Raw genomic sequence first — 21831 nt, forward strand, 5'->3', positions numbered from 1 at the left:
GTGCTAACAGATCAGAGCCACTAAATACACCACCGTCACCAATTGCATCAAACACAGCACCAACAGTGCCAAGGAAATCTACGCTATTGTGAAGGACTTCACCTCAACAGCAGTAAGTTTTACTAGCATCACTCCTTCACAGGACCTCTGTAATCAGCTGCCCATCTCTTTACCAACAAGATTACCAGCACATATGACAACTTCAATCCCGAACCGGACCCATCAACACTCTCTGCCCTACTACCTGTCATTCTAGACAACCAGAAGACACCATGACCACCTGGCCCACCGTCACCATTCACTAAACTGCAGCTAACATGCGATCTATTTACTTCGGAGCACCATTGGACCCATGCTTCAATCACATTTTCACCAAAAGACTGTACCCCATCAGATCAGCCCAGCCCATACCACCATCCTGAATAACTGAATCAACACAGCCGCCTTTGCGGACACCTGGTAACACACCACAGTACTCCTTAAGTAGCCCTCAGTGAACCCAGATACGCTTGCCAACTACTGGCCCGTCTCCCTGTTACTTTGCCTGGTGAAAGTTTTAGAGAAAATCATGAACAAACTACTAGCAGCCCACCTCGGCGACAACCAGTTCCTCAACACCAACCAATATAGTTTCATTTTTTTTTTTAAATCTTTTTATTGATTATTTTACCCCCTTTATCTTGGTACAAGGCTTGGCACATCAATTACATATTAACATTCATAACAATCTCAGAGACACAACTTATTAGATAAATATGTCCTCTTTTTAACAATTCTATTACCATTTTACTTAACCCATCATGATATTTCGAAAGAAAGAGAAAAAAAAGAAAAAAAGAAAGGGTAAAGATAAGGAAAATGCAGTGACCAAGGACACACAAAAAAAGGAAAACGCATATGAATCAAACTCGACATTTCATATATAATCACTAAGTCATCAACTGCATTCATAGATTAAGCTCAGCTTCTCGTTCCCTCCATTTCATTACCAGGCCCCATATTTTCAACCCTAACATTTTCCCCCTTCTCCCTCTCCTAGCGTATATCGCTTTTTCTAGGTGATATGCTGACAAGAGCCTGCCTAACCATTCCTGATAAGTTGGAGGTATTTTATCCAGCCATGCAGATGCAATTGCTAACTGCAATATTGCCATAGCCACAAATAGGAAGTAGCTATATTCTAGGTGTAGTCCTGCATCCACTACCCCGAAGATGATTATTTGGGGTGTTAATTCTACTTCTATTCCTAGAGATCTTTTTAAGAATACCTCAATTTCTTCCCGTATCGTTTGTAAATGGGTACAGGATGCAAACATATGCACAATATCCGCTTGTTCTGAACTGCACCTGGGGCAAGTAATTCCCATACTTCCCCCCCACTGCGCTATCCTAGCCGGAGTATAATATAGTGAGTATAGGGTTTTAAAATGTTGCGCCTGGTGCGCTATCCTAGCCGGAGTATAATATAGTGAGTATAGGGTACCAATATAGTTGATCAGGGCAGTACCAGTTGGGCGATTACATCTGAAACCAATATAGTTTCAGATGTAATCACCCAACTAGTACTGTCCTGATCACAGCAAGAACAACATCTGACTGACTATGGTCAGAGAAGACACTGTGATACTCATCCTCCTGAAACTCTCTCCAATGCATTTGATAGCAGGTCTCATCCCATCCTCATACAGCGCCTATCCAACGCCAGCATCCAAGGACCTGCACTGCAATGGATCTCCTTCCGGACAGGCTGCACCCAGTCAATCCGCCTGATACCTTTCACCTTATCAGCCGCCAACCTCTCTGTGGAGTACCAAAAGGATCCTTGCTCAGCCCTATACTGTTAAACACCTACCTGGCCCTACTTGCCACCATCATTCAGACCCATGGGATCAACGTTATTTCATACGCAGATGACACCCAGCTTATCTTTTCCCTCGCCAACATACCTTCAAACACCCACACTAACTTCTACACCTGCATGTCAAATGTCACCAGATGCATGAATACCAACTGCACCAAACTTAACATAGTCAAGACGGAAGTAGTCATCTTTGGCAAAAACACCTCAAAATGGAATGCCACCTGGTGGCCTGTTGATCTTGGACCCACTTCCAACCCTACCAACCACATGAAGACCCTCCGAATAGTGATTTACAATCAGCTCCACATAACAAGCCAAGTGCATGCAGTTTCTGCCTCCTGCCTCCACACCCTGAAGATTCTCAAGATGGTCTTCAACACCTGCAGGACCATCACCCAGGCCCGCATCGCCAGCAAACTGGACCACGGGAACGAACTATACATAAGAATCCAAATACTACTGACCAGGAGAATTCAGAACATACAAAACTCAGCAGGCATACTCAAAATCCCACTCAGCTCCCACACCACCCACACCTCAAAAAACTCCACTGGCTCCTCGTCCACAAATTGACTCTTTTCAAACTCCTCACACACACATGCAAAGTTTTGCACAACATCAGTTCCTCCTGCCTCATCAATTGCCTAAACTTCCACAAACCTACCAGACACCTGCACTCTGTATACATTCCCTCATACACAAAACCAAATCCGGTGGCCGCGCCCTCTTCTGCCTCGCTCCTAAAGCATGGAATGACATGCCTCTACACATCGACCTGTCTCCTCAGTTCTTGAATTTCGCAAGAAACTGAAGTCTTGGCTCTTCACCTAATTCTTGGCCATGGGGTAGGTCCATGCCGAGCCTGCTTCCAGCACCAGAATATGATCCTGGGTGGGTTGTACGCTTTACAAATACACATAATATAACAGAACATTAATACACATCTGAAAATTATCAAACATCAAACAATTAAAACTCAGTGAAATTCTGATAATTCTAGCATTAACTTTTGCAAAGTATTGACCCCAGAATGATCCTTTCTGCATTCAAAGCAATTCGTAAAATTATTTCGGTTTTGGTTGGGTTGTGAACTGAGTCTGATGTGTTTCTTCTCGTTTTGGAGACTTCCTTACGAAACAACCGGCACGTATTATCTTAGAGTTTCAGAACCATGGCAATTGTGGAGCTGGCTAGTGTAATGAATTCATTTAACATGGTAGTTCATAGGGGGGTTCCTGGGCTCCCATGTAGGGAATATTAAATTGTTTGCTGTGAGAAGTGCCCCTCATGAGCATAATTTTAATTAACAATACTAATTCTACCTCCAAACTGTTGACTACTTAAGGAGTTCTTTAGGAAAGGTGGCAAAGTTGATACAGTTAAATTAAAGAAAAATCATAACTAAATTTAAATATAATAAAAATCCATCTAGTTCAGGTTCCATCAGTCGCAGTTAACTTGTTGTGGTTCTTATGGAATTCCAGTAGCAACACAGGTTCAAAGATTCCGGTCACTGGGAAGTCACTCTTGCTGCTGCTGGTGGTGGTTGGATGGGCTCTGAACTGAAGCTCAAGAGCCCAAAGGCTCGGGGACCAACTGAACATTGTGCAGCCTGGTTAGTTCAGACAGATCTCAAAGTGTGGCTCATGGACAATACTTCAGGCACCCATGCCAAAGAATGTTGATGGGTACATGCTTATGGATTGTAAGGCAGGTGCTAGTCGATACCAAGAATGCTGTAGTGGGATCCTTAATGTCAAATAGGCCAACTTTGTCGCAGAGGAGTGAGTCCGGGAGACAGGGTTTCCATTCCTCTGGGTAGTTCCCCTGTACTTGTAAATAAGTTCCCTGCAAGTTGTCCTCCAATCGAACGGGTTTGGATGGGTTCTGGGCAGGCTACGTCTTCACTTGTTTCTTGATTAGCTGTTATTTTGGAACCCAACAAGATGTTTTTGCAGTGGTGACTTCTAAGGAGAGGGGAAGCACAACCGTCTGTTTCCATCCATTAAGGAAGTATATAATCTACACCAGTATTTGACTCATATTTTGCCTCATATCCCCAGATCATGTTCCCCCGGGATGAAACGGTCAACTGGGTTTAAGACAGTCAACAGAGTGTCTAAGATGGCCCTTGTGACTTATTTAGTGTTTCACATGAGGTGAAATTCGGCAAAACATTGTTCTCAATAAATGCCTGGAGCTGGGGATCCCTACTCTTTCCAGTAAATTAGAAGACTAGAGCAGGACTAAAAATACCTAGTAATTTGTTTATTCAGCAGGGCCAGCTAGAGATTAATTTTACCAGTGGCACACCTACAGCCATTTTTAGAGATAAAGGCATTATTCTTGAAGACAATGGTTAGTTATAAATTATGCTTGGTCAATGGACACTGCTGCCAGAGGAGAGGGTTTTTTTGTAGTGTGTCAATAGACAAATACTGTTAGGGAATCATACAATTTTAGTGGTCTGTGTAGTTCTGTAAACAGTTCTGGTGTCATTGGAGTTAACTAGTCTAGAAATGTGCCTTGGTTATGAAGAATATCTCAAGAAATGGACTTACTCTTCAACTAAGTGTCTATAATAAAGAATCTGCTTTTAATCGCTTAAAAGTTTATTTTAACTTTATTTCTGAAATGTTGGCAATTTCATTGCATAATTTAGTGCATTTTGTTTCTCTGAAACCTAACATGATACCTTCTGGGGTACCAAGAAACTGGATATTCTGTTGCGCAAAGAGCAGCCTTTTTCCTTTTTATTTTCTTGATCAAGAATTTGATATCAAATTCTAAAGGCTGTATCAAACGAATTCTTCATTCCTTGTTTCCTTGTTCAACTTGGGTATAATGGTGAATATGTTCATCTAAACCTTTTCTGATCTGTATTGAGAATGGACTAAACCCTGGTTGGATGAAGCCAGATTATCATTTAGTAATGATTTATCCTGTGCCTTTCATTTGTGGTTTACCATTACAGATGCAGTGCTAGCTGACCTGGAGAGTAATAGAGTTGGATAGAAAGGTAGACAATCCTGCAATCTGACCAAGTGAAAGGAGAGGAGGTAGAAGAGAGATATCTCTTTCCTTCATAACAAAGATCAGATCGAAGGTATAACCTCAAGATCTGTCATATCAGGGATAAGGTTTTGGTATTCTGAAACTGCAATGATTGTCCCATAATGTAAAGTCACCTAAGATCGTCGGATGCTTTAGGTTTAAGAGTATTGCTGCTACTATACCCCAGAACACAGATGGTGTACATTTTATCTGGGAGGAGAGGGTGATAGGTTATGAGAAGGTATTTGTGTGGTGTTGTGATATCGATTACTGTATCATCATAATTTTTGCCTAATGTAAGGCAAAACTTTTGAAAGGTCATCCTGTACAGTGGTTAATAAGCCCCTTACAAAAACTTGTCTGGGTGTGTAGGCTATGTGTGTAGCCCGTAGGGATACGTTAATTTAACCTGAATAAATAAGCATTCATTAGCCTAAACATCCCAGACAAAGCAAGCTAAAATAAAATTGTGACACCCTCTTTAGCCTCATCAACACACTCAATGTAGTACAGCATGTCACACAAGCAGCACACTTCAAATGCCACATTCTCGACTTTGTCTTCTCAACATCACTAACAATCCAATGCAAATCATCCATAACCCTGAACTAGACCACTTTGCCCTCTCTAGCTCCCTGCTTGGCATATTGCCAACAAACCAAGGTCAAAACAAAAGAGAAGACCAGACCTTCAAAGACTTCTCCATAGACAACTTAATGCTTGAACTCCTCACTGATCCTACCAACTCCACTTCTGATGGCAACACCCTTCTAAACAATATTTTTTTGTAAAGCTACGTGAACTTCCATGACACAATTAGAACACACAAGTGAAAACCAAAGCCTTCAGGCACCCTGGTACTCTACAGACGTTGCTGACAATAAGCAATTTATCCACAGACAGGAAAGAAAATTGAATTCCAAGGACCTCTTGAGACTTAAGTCCGTCCATGCAACACACAGACAGCTAGTCACATCTGCCAAATTACACTACTATACCAATGTGATAAAAGAAGGCACCAACAGAAGAAGAGCAATATTCAAGGCAATCAAGCACTACGTAAACCTTCTGTCAGATTTGATTTCTCATTCCACAGAAAAGAGCAATGCCAGCTACCTCTTCTTCCTTGAAATAAATACAGAAGACCCAACACCACATCGACCAATCCAAGTTTATTTCATCTCTTATCATCCATCCCTTCCTGTACAATCTCACAATGGTCAGCCTTCCAAGTCTTATCTCTACCAGATCTCGCTGACATATGTGGTTCCTTCAAAGCCACTTCTCATGAATTTGATGTCTGGGGCACTCTCTTACCCCTACTTATCATTGTCAGTGCCTCCCTCACTCAAGGCATTCTACCAGAAACTCTCAGAAAAGGCCAGATCCTTTGCCAGATCGTACCCAAACCTACACTAGACACTGATAACCATACCATCTACTGGCCAATCACTCACATACCATTCATTGTTAAGGTCATAAAAAACTGTCTATATTCAACTTCAAGATCTCCTGAATGACTACCAGCCTGGCTACAGATCACTCTGTAGCATGGAGACTGCTATTATACAGATCGTTGACAATGCCCTCCTCACCACAGTAGAAAAATGATTCCTGGCTCCTGCTGGTCGTCTCAGCTGCCTTAAGATGCAGTCAACCATTCAAACCTCATTTGGACCCTGGAGTCTTGAATTGGATTCAGCAGCAATCATCTACTTTTCCAACCAACGCCAGTTTGTTCACATTCCCGAGTCTTGGGAGCGAGTCCAGGGGATGACACTGTTGTGGGGGAGTGCTAATGCACCCCGGTCCCTGCACTGCGCATGAGGTGTTTGGCCAAACGTTTCAGGCTGGCCAGACATCTCATGCGCAGTGATGCTTTCTTCAGCCCCAGCTGCGTTGCTGAGGCTGAAGAAAACAGGCACATGCTCCCAGTCTGACTGGGAGCACAAAGTCATAGTGCTCAGGCCAATCCTGATGCTGCTTTCCTGCAGCATCATGATTGGCCGCAGTGCAATCTGGAAGCCTGTCCCAGAAGCAGGAAGAGCGCAATGGAGCGGATGGCAGGGACGGCAATCAGGTGAGTTAATTTTTGTATTTTTTTTTCTATTTTGTTCCCAAATCTCCATCTCCCCACCTCCCCCCAGTACCTTCCTCTGACCTGTCCCACCACTTTGGCAGGGGACGGGCCGTGACTGCTCCACATATATGCAAGAAACCGAGAGACAGCAAGGACAATTAAGTGAGCTGTGTCTGCCCAGAGTACCCAAGTTGCAATTTTATAGTCCCTAATGCCCAAGTTGCGGCATAACCGACAAATCCATTTCTTCCTGTGTGCATGGTACTGCGGGCAAAAGTACAGTGCAAGATCTATTGTTTCCTTGGCCTCTGGGCAGCTTAGGTCGGGTTCAGCATCAACGAGGGTGCACCACCACTTCACAGTAAATGATCGAAGAGGCAAGATCCCAATTTGGAACTTGATGTGAATTGTCTTGGCGCCTGGAGGCTTAATTGTGTCCACATACCTTTCCAAGAGATAAGTATCTTTAAATTCCAAGAAGGATAGAGGTTAGGGTACTCCCCTACCCACCCCCCCTCATTGCTGGTGCAGTCTACCATCTAAGTCTTTCCAGTACCACTCCTTGAGGGTAGATTTGGAAATTCCACTAGATGTTTCTGGGTGAGCCCCTATGTTACCACACGCTATCTCTTTGAGTGATTTCTTAATGTACCCCAACCTCGGAATTCTGGTGGCCCTGGGGAGTTTCCTAATCTCTTACAAGCCCAGCCAATAGAATAGTAGATCTGCTGAAGACCAGCTCCTCTGCCAGTACATCAAAGGTCTGAGTTTTACTTTATGGGTAAGTGGACGGATCCCAAAGTCTAACGCGAAGTGGCACTAGTTGGGTGCTAGCGAGTCAGAGAAAAAGATTTTACGCCAGCTCCAAATCATTGACATTAGCATGCCACCAGAGCTCCCCACCATATAGGGATCCCTTGTGTCCACATACCTTTCCAAGAGATAAGTATCTTTAAATTCCAAGAAGGATAGAGGTTAGGGTACTCCCCTACCCACCCCCCCTCATTGCTGGTGCAGTCTACCATCTAAGTCTTTCCAGTACCACTCCTTGAGGGTAGATTTGGAAATTCCACTAGATGTTTCTGGGTGAGCCCCTATGTTACCACACGCTATCTCTTTGAGTGATTTCTTAATGTACCCCAACCTCGGAATTCTGGTGGCCCTGGGGAGTTTCCTAATCTCTTACAAGCCCAGCCAATAGAATAGTAGATCTGCTGAAGACCAGCTCCTCTGCCAGTACATCAAAGGTCTGAGTTTTACTTTATGGGTAAGTGGACGGATCCCAAAGTCTAACGCGAAGTGGCACTAGTTGGGTGCTAGCGAGTCAGAGAAAAAGATTTTACGCCAGCTCCAAATCATTGACATTAGCATGCCACCAGAGCTCCCCACCATATAGGGATCCCCCAAGGCTTGCAAGATGTAAATTTGTAATGCAAGAGTCATCGGACTAAAACTGGATCCCTTCAGGCTCTCAGAAGGCCACCACGATAGTGTTCTAGTTAACGTTTGGACTTATGAATCTGGGGTGACCCGCCAAATTGCTTGTTGAAAGTGAGCCCCAGGTATTTGAAGAACCAGGATAACCTACTTACTGGGTCTCGGCGGCGGGGGAACCGCCCAAATCTTCCATACCTTCCATACTTAGTAAAAGGAGACACAGGAGCCTTCGTCTGCAGAAGGAACCCAGATTTATTTCAATAGCCCAGGCTATGCAACAGAGTCCCAAGCTAGTCAGAGACAAAACCCAGGAGGCTGCTACTTCACTCTGTAGCTTACAAGCCTTTTATACAGTTTTCATCCCAGTCTTTTGGCTGTCAGACCATTGTTTAATCAGGGCAGTGTTTACAGTTGTTAACCAGATCCAGACGATGTTTGTAGTTAGTGACCTGGTCAAGGCTTGGTACACAGATCATTGTTCACTCGGCTTTGATCAAGGCTCAGTTTTTCAGGTCTTTGTTCAATTGCCTTGATCAAAGCCCGGTCCTTCAAGTCATTGTTTAATCACCCTGATCAGGGCCCAACAGTCAGACCATTGTCTAGATAACCTGATCATGGTGTCAAGGATGTTTACCAGGCTGGGAGCAGGAGATGGAAAACAAGCTTGTTTACACAGGGCAACAAGCTTGTTTACACAGGGCGTGGGTGTCTCATTGCTTTCTGTTGAACTGCAAAGAACAGGGGGTTGGGTGCGCGACAATTCCTGGGCAGAAATGCAGGCTGCAAGATGGTTTTTGTCGTGTCAGTTTAGATTTTCCTCAGGCATCAGCAGAAATGACCAGGCGGGTCCTGTGGAACTGTTTGACACGAGATGGCAATGAAAAAACAATGGAGTCCCGGTACAGATGATGCTAATCAGAAAAACACTTTTCCTCATATTCAAAGGTGCGGACCCTCTCCAATTGGGTCTCATTGAGGACCAGGTGCAATCTTGTCATCTTGCAAGGGTTCAGTATCATGCACGTAGTCTTGCTTGTGTTGATCTGCAGCCCTCTCTGTCTGCAGAAGACTCCGAACTGGTCCAGAATATTTTGGATACCCAATGGGGGTAACAGCTCCAATCTACCCCACCCTAACCCAATCTACCCTACCCCATTCTATCCAACTCCACTCCAATCTATTCCACTTCACACCAATCTACCCCTCCAATCTACCCCACTGCTATCTATCCCACTCCAATCTACCCTACTCCTCTCCAATCTACACCACCCCAATCTGCCCAACCATAATCCATCCAATCTATCCCACTCCAAACTACCCCACTACATCCTAATCTACCCACTCCAATTTACTCCGCTCCACCCCTATCTGCTCCACTCCAATGTACCCCACTCCAATCTACCCCAATCCACTGCACCCCACTCTTTCTGTGTACCCCTCTAACCCTCCCCACTCCTTTCTACTCAATTTCACCGTAATCTACCCTCAATTCAATCTACTCTGGGCTAATCTACCCCACTTTACACCAATCTACCCCATCCCATCCCAATATACCCCACTCCACCAATCTATCCCACTCCACTCCAGCCAATCTACCCCACTCCAAACTACTGTACTCTTCCCCTACCCCATTCCATTCTACCCTACTATAATACACCAAATCAACCTCACTCTCGGGCTGACACGTCTTCGCGGGCTGGTGAGCATCTAATTGCAGCCGCACCTGAGTACTTAACAGGTCTTTAAAAGACCATTAATTGTAATGGGGTGCTGCTCGAGTGAGGAGTTTGTGTTGTTTGCAGTTTCTGCTCGCCACAGGAGTGGTTGGGAGCCAACGCCCTGCTGGGGATTCATTTGCTGCAAGTCCGGCCGCAGTGGAGGTGAGAGGCGGAGGCGAGCGGGACTGCGAGGACCAGCAGTCCATCTGGCAGCGCCAGCTGGTTCCTCTTCCCGCCGCGCCTCGCGCCCCCTCCCAGTGCCACGCCCCCCCGCCTGAGTGTACTTAACTCCTCGCGGCCCCCGCTTCGCGGGTGCCGCTCGAGTGAGGAGTTTGTGTTGTTTGCAGTTTCTGCTCGCCACAGGAGTGGTTGGGAGCCAACGCCCTGCTGGGGATTCATTTGCTGCAAGTCCGGCCGCAGTGGAGGTGAGAGGCGGAGGCGAGCGGGACTGCGAGGACCAGCAGTCCATCTGGCAGCGCCAGCTGGTTCCTCTTCCCGCCGCGCCTCGCGCCCCCTCCCAGTGCCACGCCCCCCCGCCTGAGTGTACTTAACTCCTCGCGGCCCCCGCTTCGCGGGTGCCGCTCGAGTGAGGAGTTTGTGTTGTTTGCAGTTTCTGCTCGCCACAGGAGTGGTTGGGAGCCAACGCCCTGCTGGGGATTCATTTGCTGCAAGTCCGGCCGCAGTGGAGGTGAGAGGCGGAGGCGAGCGGGACTGCGAGGACCAGCAGTCCATCTGGCAGCGCCAGCTGGTTCCTCTTCCCGCCGCGCCTCGCGCCCCCTCCCAGTGACACGCCCCCTTGTTACACTTAAGAGAATCCCCTCACGCGCGCAGCGGGACGCGCGCGGGGCGGTCACCGGGGCGAAGACCGGGCAAAGAGCGGGCCGTTTTAGGCCGTTAGAGGCCGGGAGAGACAGGACCGGGCCCCCCCTCTAACGCCCCTGTCAATTTGTTCCATCATTTACCTCATTATGGCATCCAGAGCTTTAAGGAGTAAGTCGGTACAACATGGCACAAGCACTTTGGAAAAAAATTTTCCCAAGGCGAGCTCCCAAATCAGCAAGTGTCACTCATCTACGGACTCTCAACTTGAGATGGGTCCTGAAAGTGTGTTCTTGGACCTTGGGGAATCTGTCTCAAATGATGCTAGTACACCCATCACCACGGACGCTACCCATATGTCTCTGCTGGACAGCATCGACCAGACTATTGAGTCGGTACTTCGACAGTTAAGAACTCCGGTTACGCAGAGGGATCGGGATTCCCCACGGCCAACGGGGATTTCCGACCACTCTGCTGTCCTGGATAACATGGGTCTAAACACGTTGGAAGCGGGTCAAGCGGCCTTGTCAACAGTCCCTGTAGATAGTGGGGTGGCACAGCCCCTAAAAAGAAAAAGGCCTGCTGAAATAAAGAGGGTAAAAAGGGCAAAAATTGTTGCATCTGAATCAACCCTTGAAGATAGTACAGATATTTCGGTCTCCCCTGAGCTCATTCTATCTGGGTCTGGGTCGGATCTTGTGGCCTCGTCAGCTCCTGTGTTATCACCAGCGGCGGCGGGCCCATTTATCTTTGGTGGGCTATCTTCTAATAGTTCAGATGTAGTAATTAATTCCCTCACAGCTATTATCAAGAATTTGTTAACCCCCATCTCAGTTAGATTAGAGGCTATAGAGAATCTACTCCAGTCCCGGGAAAATATCCTTACTAGGAGAAGCCCTGGTGTAGCTGCAAACGCCCCCGTAGCCACCGGGGAACCACCTGGGAATAGCTTACCTCCTTCCACATTGCCCCAGGTTTCCAGTAGGGCATTGTCTAGTGCAAATGGTGCGTCTATTTCTCAGACGTGCACTTTGTTACCTCCAGTGCCTAGGCCCCCTGTTCCGGCCCCCAGGAGATCTAAGTTACCCCCTGCGCCGCGGCTTGCGCCGCAGTCAAGGGCGCCAGTGGGTCCTACAAATGCCCTAAGCGATGGTTGTGTCCCTCCCCCAGATAGACGCAGGGAGGTCAATCTGCCCCCAGAAGCTGTTCCATACACGGCAATCATGGTGGGAGTTCCTGAGCTAGCTGGTGGTGTTAGGGAGTCTCAAGACTCCCTACGCAATAAGGTCATAAGCTGGCTCAGTATCAATAGACCGCTGCCTCCAAACTTGAAGGGTGAGGTTCTGATGGTAAGGAGGATCCCATGGATTGGCTCTACCAAAAAGAACAGGTCAGGGGATTGCATCGTCTTAAGTTTTAGGAGCCCACACGTTGCAAATTACATCTGCAACTGGCTTGTTAGGCCTGACAAGTCCACAATAGAACTTGTACCCCTTTCTTATTTCTATCCTAGTGGTAGCAACACGGTGGGAGGGAGTGAGAAGGGATGGACCAGGGTGGGCTTTGCTGTAGATGGCTCCCGTTACAGATCAAGGCACCCCTTACCAACTACTCAGGCAAACTTCATACATCACAACAGGTTTTCCTGTCTGGACCAGGTCGATTGACCACAAACCAGGCCAATCCTGCCTGGTCCTGAGAATAGGGTGGATGACGTGCCAAGCCGTGTGGGTTTGGGTGTGATCCCTATGATGGAACCAACCCGGCTCCAGGCCGCTAATGAGCGAGGGGCTGACACGATTGACAATCTGTGCCAACTGAGTCCCCCACTTAACACCGGGTTAGCCCATATTCCGCAAACAGGGGCAGTGGAGCGGGCTGGTCCTGCTGCTACCGCTGTCGGCGGAACCGGTGCCCTAGACGTTGGTCTACCCATGGCTACCCCGCAACCTCCTGCTGGAGCTCAGGGCAGCCTGCCACTTGACCCAGGACTGAGAATTCTCTCCTGGAATGTGGCAGGAATTGCGAACAAGGAAGGCTCTCCTGAATGGGACTCCCTGGTAGGTGGATGTGATATTCTTCTCCTTCAGGAGACTTGGGCGAGGGCCGCTCAGACCAAGAGAGGGTTTGAAGTATTTGAAATCCCTGCCAAATGGGCTGGGAGGGGGAGGCCATCTGGTGGCTTGGCAATCTGGATTGCGAGTCACACTGGGTGCCAGGCGGAGCAGGTTCGCACGTGTTCGCAGGACATCCAGTGTGTGCGGCTCACTTGGCCTGGCAAAACTCCGTGGGCCATTGTCAACGTCTACTCGCGCCCGGTTGCCTCGCCAAGTGAATCACCTACCTTAAATGATCTGGCTTCCTTCTTGGGCCAACTTCCGGGTGACTACAAGGTGGTACTTGGAGGAGACTTCAATTGCCACTTTGAACCTTTGGAAGGTTTACTCGATGGTGTCCTTACGGCCGAGGACGACCATTGGGGGGTTCCACCCTCTTCTTCTCCTCACCCTAAAGCCTGGTCCCCTCTAGCCTTACAACTCATGTCCCTTACCCTGAATAGCGCGCTGAGGGCGTGTAATGGTCGTACCCCTTCCGATACCCCCTCGGTGTGTACTTTCAATAGGAGGGGCCATGAGTCGAGGCTAGATTATATCATGGTGGACATTTCACTTTGGCCCAAAGTGCTGGACTTTAGGGTTATTAAGAGGTCAGACAGCGACCACAACGCCCTTTGCCTAAATATTGTGTGCCCTTTGCCCTTGACGGACTCATCCCCAGCTGGCCAAGGGGTTGATATGGGGGATTTGCTCCTGACCACAAACAGGCGCCGAGTTAAGTGGGGAAAGCTTGTAAGGTCGGAAGAGTCCATCAAGAAATTATATGAGCTGGCGCTCCCAAGCTTTATGGAGGTGGATGCCCTCCTGAACGAACCAAGAACCCCTGATTACTGTGAGAAACTGGGAAACATTCACCAGGTTTTAGTGAGGGACTTGGCCGAGGTATTCCATCCGGAGGTCCCAATTCGAAAGAAAAGGACCCCTCTCCCCACCTGGTACACCCCAGACTGCAGGGCAGCAAAATCTGAGCTCATTGCAGCCATAAAAGAGGGGTCAGACAAGGCCAAAGTGCGTGACCTAAGGAACCACCATAAATCAGTGCTGGCGGCTGCAAGGACCGAGTGGGACTGGAAGTATTGGCAGGACCTCTACGATGCCCTCAAATTCAGGGACTCCCGGCAATTTTGGGCCCTTGTAAATAATGGGTCAGGGGAACTCAGTAAAGCGACTGAGTCCAATATAGCCCCTGCGGTCTGGGAGGCCCATTTTGGGGCTCTTTACCAAGATACCAGTCCCTGCCCGGCCGCAGAGCTGCAACTGCCCTTGGGTACTGAGGAGTTCGGAATGGAACTATCCCTGGGGGAAGTGGAGCTTGCCCTAGAACGTCTAGCAGTGGGGAAGGCGCCAGGCCTGGATAGGTTACCCGGGGATCTATTTAGGCACCACCCGGATATCTGGGGCCCATACCTTCTCGTTCTATTTAATGCCATTCTCGGAGGTATGGCGATCCCTGGGTCGTGGTTGGGGGCAGAGATTGTGCCCATCCACAAGAAGGGCTCTACTCTGCTCCCTTCCAATTACAGGCCTATAAGCCTCATAGATGTGCCCCAAAAGATCTTCGCGCGCCTTATCTTGGACCATCTCCTAGATTGGGTCGAGGTCAATGACATCCTGAGCCCTCTACAGGCTGGCTTCAGGAAGAACACGTCGACCATGGACCAAATTTTTCGCCTCCTTCTCCTGTACTGGAAGACGGTTACGCTAGAGGGAGGTCGACTGTACATGGTCTTCGTGGACCTGAGGTCAGCCTTCGACCTCGTCCCGAGGGGGAAGTTATGGGAGGTTCTGCAGAAGCTAGGAGTTCCCCCCCACCTCCTTAGAATCATCATTAGGCTGCATGAGAACAACTTTGCGGTAGTGAGGTGTGGGAGGGATGGCAAGCCCTCGGGTAAATTCCCGGTCCGCCGAGGTGTCAGACAGGGCTGTGTCCTGGCTCCGACACTGTTCTGTCTGTACATCAACAGCGTCATTCAACATCTTGACGCTGTTGGGGATAATGACGCCCCGGTTTTGGCAGGAAGGAGGGTTCCGGCAATTATGTTTGCCGATGATACCCTCCTTCTTTCCAAATCCCCCATGGGGATCCAGAGGATCGTGGATGGTTTTGGTCACTTTTGTCGACAACATGGGTTGGAGGTGAACACGGAAAAAACTAAGTTCATGATCTTCAACCCTCCGACCAAGACCAGACCCAATCCAAAACTGGGGGAAACCAGTCTGGAAAGGGTTTCTACCTTTACATATTTGGGGGTCTCACTCCAAGAAAACCTGACATGGGATTCCCAGGTGGCAAGATCTAGGCTGAAACTCTCCCAGCTATCGGGCGCACTCCTGAGGGTATCCAACAAGTCCACCTTCAAGCCTGTCAGTCCGGCCCTGGAAATGTACAGGACTCAGGCGAAGGCAGCTGCCTTGTATGGCAGTGAGCTGTGGGGCCATAAAGCTGGGAAGGTCATGGCAGGGGTGGAAAACTGTTTCCTCAGACGTCTTCTTGCTCTCCCGCAAGGCACACCACTCCTCCCCCTAAGACTTGACCTGGGCCTCCCGTCAATCGCAGAGGACCTGCGGTCGAAACCGGTGAAGTACTGGCATCGGTTATGGACCACTGAGGAGCTGCATCACTATAGGCAGGACCTCATACATGTCTTGAGGCTGGATGTTAATGGTAAGATCCCTTGGCTGGCACTTATCAAGTCGGAATGTTCCAGCCTGAATTTGCCAGACCTATGGGATGACCCAGCTCAGGGTTGTAGAAGGATTTCGCGCAAAACCCTGGCACAGCTCTATAAGAACAAAATCCTTGCTGACATGGACAGTGCATATGACAGTGGCACCCTGACGGGACGTTTTATAGTATCCAAAAATTCTTATGCTTTTGAACCTTTTATGGATTTTATTTACCCTCTTCTGGCGAGGAAATTGTTCCTGCAATGGAGGTTTGGTACGCTCCCTACTAAAGTCTTTACCTATAAATGGTCGCTAGGGGGCGACAAGCTTTGCCCATGCTGTAAAGTTAAGGATGAAGATGATTTGCACATAATGTTCTGTTGTCATGTTTATCTGAGCCCGAGGAGGCGCTGGCTAGCCCCTCTATGCCGGAATCTGGGCTTCAGTAACTATTTACAAGCCTACAGGGTGCTGAAAACTAATACCCTGGGCCACATTGTGTTCGCGGTCTCCAAATTCTTAATGGCAGCATGGATAATAAGGAAGAAAATGTCTGGTTAATCCATTTTACCATGTTTTTCTAAACACTGCAGGTCCAGTTGGTTTTTTATTGTATATATTGTCTTTTATCTGTATGTATTTTTATTGCTTCTTTTATGGCCCATGTGGCCGAAATAAAGAATTTTTGGATTGGATTGGATTGGATTGGTAAATGAGGCTTTTGTTGTGTTCACCCATTCTTACAGCCACTCTGTCTATGGTTGGAAGAATTACCCCCCCCCCCGAAATATTTTTCAGCCCCCCGCCCCGAAATTTGGCTCTAGTTGCCCGTCTGAATGTACCCAATCATCCCCTCTACACCTCACTCAAATGTACCCCACTCCTCCCTACCCCAATCCAATGTACCCCATTCTACCTCCCTCCACTCTACCCAACTCTGTCCTATTCCACTGTACCCCCATCTACCCCACTTCAATCTATCTCATCCCACTCCACTAACTTTAAATCATGCAGCCACACTGGTGTATATAATAGCTAAAACACTTCGCTAAAGCCAATAGCTCTCGCATAGGCAAGACCTTTATGCTTTGCCAATGTTTGTTAAAAGTAGGACAGTGTGGACATCGGAATTTTTATTGTCCCGCAGGGGTAAATATTACTATATATTTATTGCAGATCTTGTTGTTTTTTGCTTCTGTTATATTCGGATTTTATAAATTCAAAAATAAAACTCTTCATTGCTTTAAAGCCAAAGAACGGTATGCTGTGCCTTCTAAGACAATCCGTTTCTTCATTAGCATAAGGCTGTGTGTCTGTCCGCATTCGCCCACCCTCCCCATTCCTCCCCCCTCACCAGCCATTCACTAATCTGAAAAGTTAGAGGCGGGGTGCTTTTCAACTGATGCTGCAGAAGTCAGTCTGGAAATGGGCTTTAGAGCAGGTCACAGCAGCACAATAACTTCAGACTTAAAACAACGTGCTGTCGTAAGATGTGTCTCCAAGTACACGGCTGTGCTTCAATTCCCCCAAAAGTGTCAGAGTGTCAGAGTGTGTGTGAAGAGATCAGGGCATGAAGCAAAGGCCAAGGTGGCAGGAGCTTGTAGTAGATGGAAATAATGCGCTGCGGCGTGTGTGGGGCCTCAGCGTTCAGTGGATTTGTATGGTGAGGGAATGCAAGAGCCAGTGCTGTAAAATGACCCTGGGGTGAGGGGCAGAGGGCGCTTTTGAAGAACGGCAGGAGGCTTGAAGCGGCACCCGGGCCTCCACTCAGGACACTTACCCATGGGGTGCACCGACCCACGGCTCTGTGTACCCCGCTGATGCCCCTGAAGAATGACTGCCCAGCCTCGGTGCTTCTCACTCACAGAGCACCGCCCCTGGCCGGCGTCAGCCCTCCCTCCGGTGTCAGCCCGGCCCCTCCCCGGTGTCACTCAGACCGTCCTCCTCCCCGTACCGGTGACAGCCTGGCCCCCCTCCCCCGTCAGCTGTGCCAGCCCTGCCTCCTCCACCGCCGGTGTCAGCAGCTCCCGCTCCGCCTCCCCTCCATGCCTGGCCGGGGCCGCTCCATTGATTGCCTTGGCCGCGCCTCCTGATAGGGCGGGCGCGGGGCACCCTCGGCCGGGCTCGGCCGTCATCAGCAGCCGGCGCCGCCTTCTCTGCACCGGGGCCGCCTGCCTCCATCCCTGCACCGGGGCTGCCTCTGCACCGGGGCCGCCTGCCTCCATCCCTGCACCGGGGCTGCCTGCCTCCATCCCTGCACCGGGGCTGCCTGCCTCCATCCCTGCACCGGGGCCGCCTGCCTCCATCCCTGCACCGGGGCCGCCTGCCTCCATCCCTGCACCCGCGGGCTCGGACCGGACGCTCCATTGGCCGCATTGGATTGTGTTGTGCTTTTCCTGCAGGGCGGTGCGGGGCCTGCTGTGCCGGGGCTGCGAGCAGGGCTATTGTCTGGGATCGAGCGCCCCTGGCCGGGCTGCGGGTCTGCATCCATCCCCCGCCCATGCCGCGCCATGCCCCCGCCGCACGGGGCCGCCCCTGCGCCGGGGGCGGCAGGTAGCAGCGCCGGGCCGGGCAGCAGCTGCAGCAGCAGCATCCCCCCGCCGAGGAGGAGCCCGGGAGCGGCGTGGCGCTGAGGCCTGCGCCGACCTCCTGACCAGCACCCCTCCTCCCACCTGGACATGAAGAAGACCCGGAGCACCACCCTGCGCCGGGCCTGGCCCAGCGCCGACTTCTCGGACCGGGCCTCGGACCGCATGAGGTCCCGCAGCGAGAAGGACTACCGGCTCCACAAGCACTTCCCCCCGGCCTTCCTCTCGCAGGCGTCCCGGGGCTACATGACATCAGGTGTGTATGGCCAGCTCTGCGCCCTCCCTCCCTCTGCAGGTGTCCGGGGAGAGCTGATAACCCTGTGACGTTTCATTTCTAGTAATGCACACATTCATGAAATGAGCGCACCGCCTCCATTTTGAACCACCTCAGAAAGCCTCCTCACCAGGGCTGATGAATCCGATATATTTAAAGCCCACCGTGCCAGCCGGGCCTGCACGGGCGGCAGTGTGTCTGTGTGTGTTCAGCTGGTGACACGCCAGCCCTTCCTGCTGATGCCCGGGTTGTTGCATGCTCAATTTCGACTGCCAGCTGCCGTGTGTCTGGGTGCAGTGGGCACGGTGTCTTTCGTTACAGTCAGGGTTTCTGAAGGTGAAAGGTGCACCTGTTTCTCAAGTGTCTCTCGCCACAGGCCTAGCCGCTTCCCTCTCCTGTCACCACTCGTTGATGGGTCTGTAAAGAGAAATGATGATTTATGTTTGTTTCATCTGCCTCCATGATGTACTGCTGAAAAGCTAAGCATTATATTTGTGCCCATCTCTTGGTGCGGTCCTTTCCAGAGGACACATTTCTCGTGAGACTTGAAGAATTGTACAGTACGTTAGATACACTGCTCACGATTTAAAAATGTGTATTTCTACAGATACCAGTCTACATTTGCCTATACATTTTTATTCTTCCTGTACGTTTCTCTGAATGCCAGTGTGCAGTGTTCGTTCCCTACTGGGCTTTTCATAATCTGCAAGTCGTATGCCTGGTGGAAATTCCAGCTAGCTAGAAATGGTTTCTGCCGGAATCTGCTGCGGCGTATGGATTTATGGACTATATAGGTCCAGCTAAAAAATGAAAAGTCGTTCTGTTGGCTAGAAAAATACCAAAATAAGTCACCAGGCACTGGTAGATGACATTAACAAGTTCCAAGATCAGCTGTTTTTTATAGGCATTTTGTCATTCGATGTACACAAATATGTCAGCAACTGAATCCATTTAAGGCCACTTTTAACAAGCCAGCTGGAAATTCACCAACTGGGGAGGAGTGTTGACATAATTGTAAAATAAACGAGCAGGATGCATAATCCAGTTTTTATTAAAGCATATGCACGTAGAGCATCTCTTACTCTCTAGGGAGTTCATAGTGGTAGTGTCGATGACGTATTTACTCGAGCCGTTGAAATGTCGAACAGAAAAAAACATGCAGCATTTTCTCTAATTGTACTACTGCTAGCCAATGTGAAATCAGATATGTGATTTAATTGCTGCCTTATCTCGTGGTCAGTTATGAGGTTATCGCTGAGAAATTTCGTGTCTCTAAGCTTTTTCCCCCCCGTAGTAAATACAATCTTATGTAAAATGATGTTTGAGTGAAACCCGTTCTGCTTAAAATCTTGGGTTGTTGAAAAGGCTAACCAAACGCAATCAGCGAGCCGGCATTTTCCTTCTGTTAATGTAAACCTTGGAAACAGAATTTGGTCAATGAGCTTGTGGAATTCTGCATTGTGGTGTAGGTGGTATGCAACCCTGTCATTATCGGAGGCATTTGCATCGTGTTACGTTTTGCATTCCAGTCTGGCCACTCTGATGTTTGTGCGTTCTGTTTTGTCAGCAGTATGTATGGTCTTCATTTTCTATTTCGAGGAAGGGCAGTGGAGCTTTTTTTTTCTCCAAGGAAATGACGTATGCTATGTTTCAGCAGCTGCTATCATACTGCCACTGATGGCTGCTAAGAGGAGCAGTAGCAGAGCTCTAGCTGGTTGTGAGGTGAGAGTGTGGAGAAAGATTGCATTTTGGGCCTTATCCCGGTACTACACAGTCGACACTTCACCCTACCCCCTCCACCATCCTGATTGGCACTCCCTCTAGGCAAAATCTTTATGTATGAAATTTCGCTATGGTTTTTGCAAATTAACTCAAACACAGCGAAATGGGGTCGAAATACAGATGAGAATAATGAGGATTGTTGTGTACTATGTCAATCTTCTGCACAAGAAAATGATTTACACATATTATTCTTCTGCCCAGCATTTGCCTTGCCTAGGCAAACATGGATTACACCCATTTGTCGTATTTTGGGAACTAGGTCTTGCCTTGAGGCAGAAAGAATACTAAAAACCGACATCTCCCAGAAAATTGTCTTTAGTGTTAGCAGATACTTATAATAAGAGGAAAAAAAGGTCTGAAATTTTGATGTTCTGAATGTTGTGTCATCTCAAATCTTAATACGGACTTTTCTGCATTTCCACTTTAGAATTGCCCAGAGCTCAGGTAGAACGTGTTGTTGTTCTTGTTACGTCCCACTCATGGTAGCCCATATGCACTTTCAAAGCACTTGCACTCATGTAGTTGTTTAGATTCTATGAGAAAAGGCTTCATTCATCACACGTACTCTTCTAGTATTCGCTTCTTCCTAATCCAACCTGAATTATACATTCTCCTCAACGTTTTAATTATATTGGATTGTAAGCCTAGCTTTTTTATTATATTTTAACTTGATAGATCGATTGCCGGTTTTATTCAAATTCTGTTTATTTTTATATTTGTCTAAAGCGGCACCACTGGAATGTTTTGTATTTTAGCTGTGCTTTACCAATCAATATTTACGAATTGTTATTATGTATCTTTTATGGTCTAAGCAAAACCGAAATAGAGATTAATGAATGAAAGACACTCCCTCCATTTTCTATTCCCAAATTTGCTTCGGTTTTGGTGTTCCTTTATCACTGCATTAAACGTTATGCCCGTGAGACATAGGCAACCTCCCCAGTGTACTCTCCAGATAAATCTCCGGAAGGCTTAATAGCTCAACTGACTATTTTACTTCCTTCTCTCATGGCCCTGGGTCCTTGGGCTCCTCCTTTTGCAACTTCCTTTTGTGCCCTCCTCCTCAATGCACCGTCCCTCGTTTCACTGTCATGTTGCTCCAGCCTTGCCTCTTGGCTTCTTCAGGCCCCTGTCTTGCTTCCCTCCTCTTATAACCCCGTTCCTTACGCCACTCACGTTGTTGCCTAGATGTTTCTAGTCTGGTCTCACCCCATGTTTCATTGAGAGTCTTCCCTACCTTCCCCTGCCCCCATTGCTTTGTCCTCTTGTTGGCCTTTTCCCCTTTGAGGTTTTCTTCTGGCCCTACTCATTTTGCTTCACTCCCCTCGTCGGTCCATCTTTTTAACCCTCGCCTTTTTGCTTTGCCTTTTTTCTATCCAAGCTCTGGCTCCTTGAGGGCATCTTCTTGACTCCCTTACTTCCTTTTTATTGTCT

The 21831-nt window shown here is 48.4% G+C and overlaps 1 protein-coding gene across 3 annotated transcripts in view; it reads left to right on the forward strand.

Moving 5' to 3' along the window:
- The window catches only part of STOX2 (storkhead box 2), a 599364-nt gene that overhangs the window by 299996 nt on the left and 277537 nt on the right, over nt 1-21831 (forward strand). Inside the window, exon 1 of one of the 3 annotated variants that reach the window (XM_078678005.1) lies at nt 17758-18597. The exons of the other annotated variants lie outside the window; for them this stretch is intronic. Coding sequence (XP_078534131.1) covers nt 18432-18597 — 166 coding nt within the window. The 5' untranslated portion in view covers nt 17758-18431. Of the gene's footprint in view, nt 1-17757; nt 18598-21831 lie in introns of those variants that run through there. 3 annotated transcript variants of the gene reach the window in all.

Source organism: Lissotriton helveticus, chromosome 2_2, assembly GCF_964261635.1.
Source record: "Lissotriton helveticus chromosome 2_2, aLisHel1.1, whole genome shotgun sequence".
Lineage (NCBI taxonomy): Eukaryota > Metazoa > Chordata > Amphibia > Caudata > Salamandridae > Lissotriton > Lissotriton helveticus.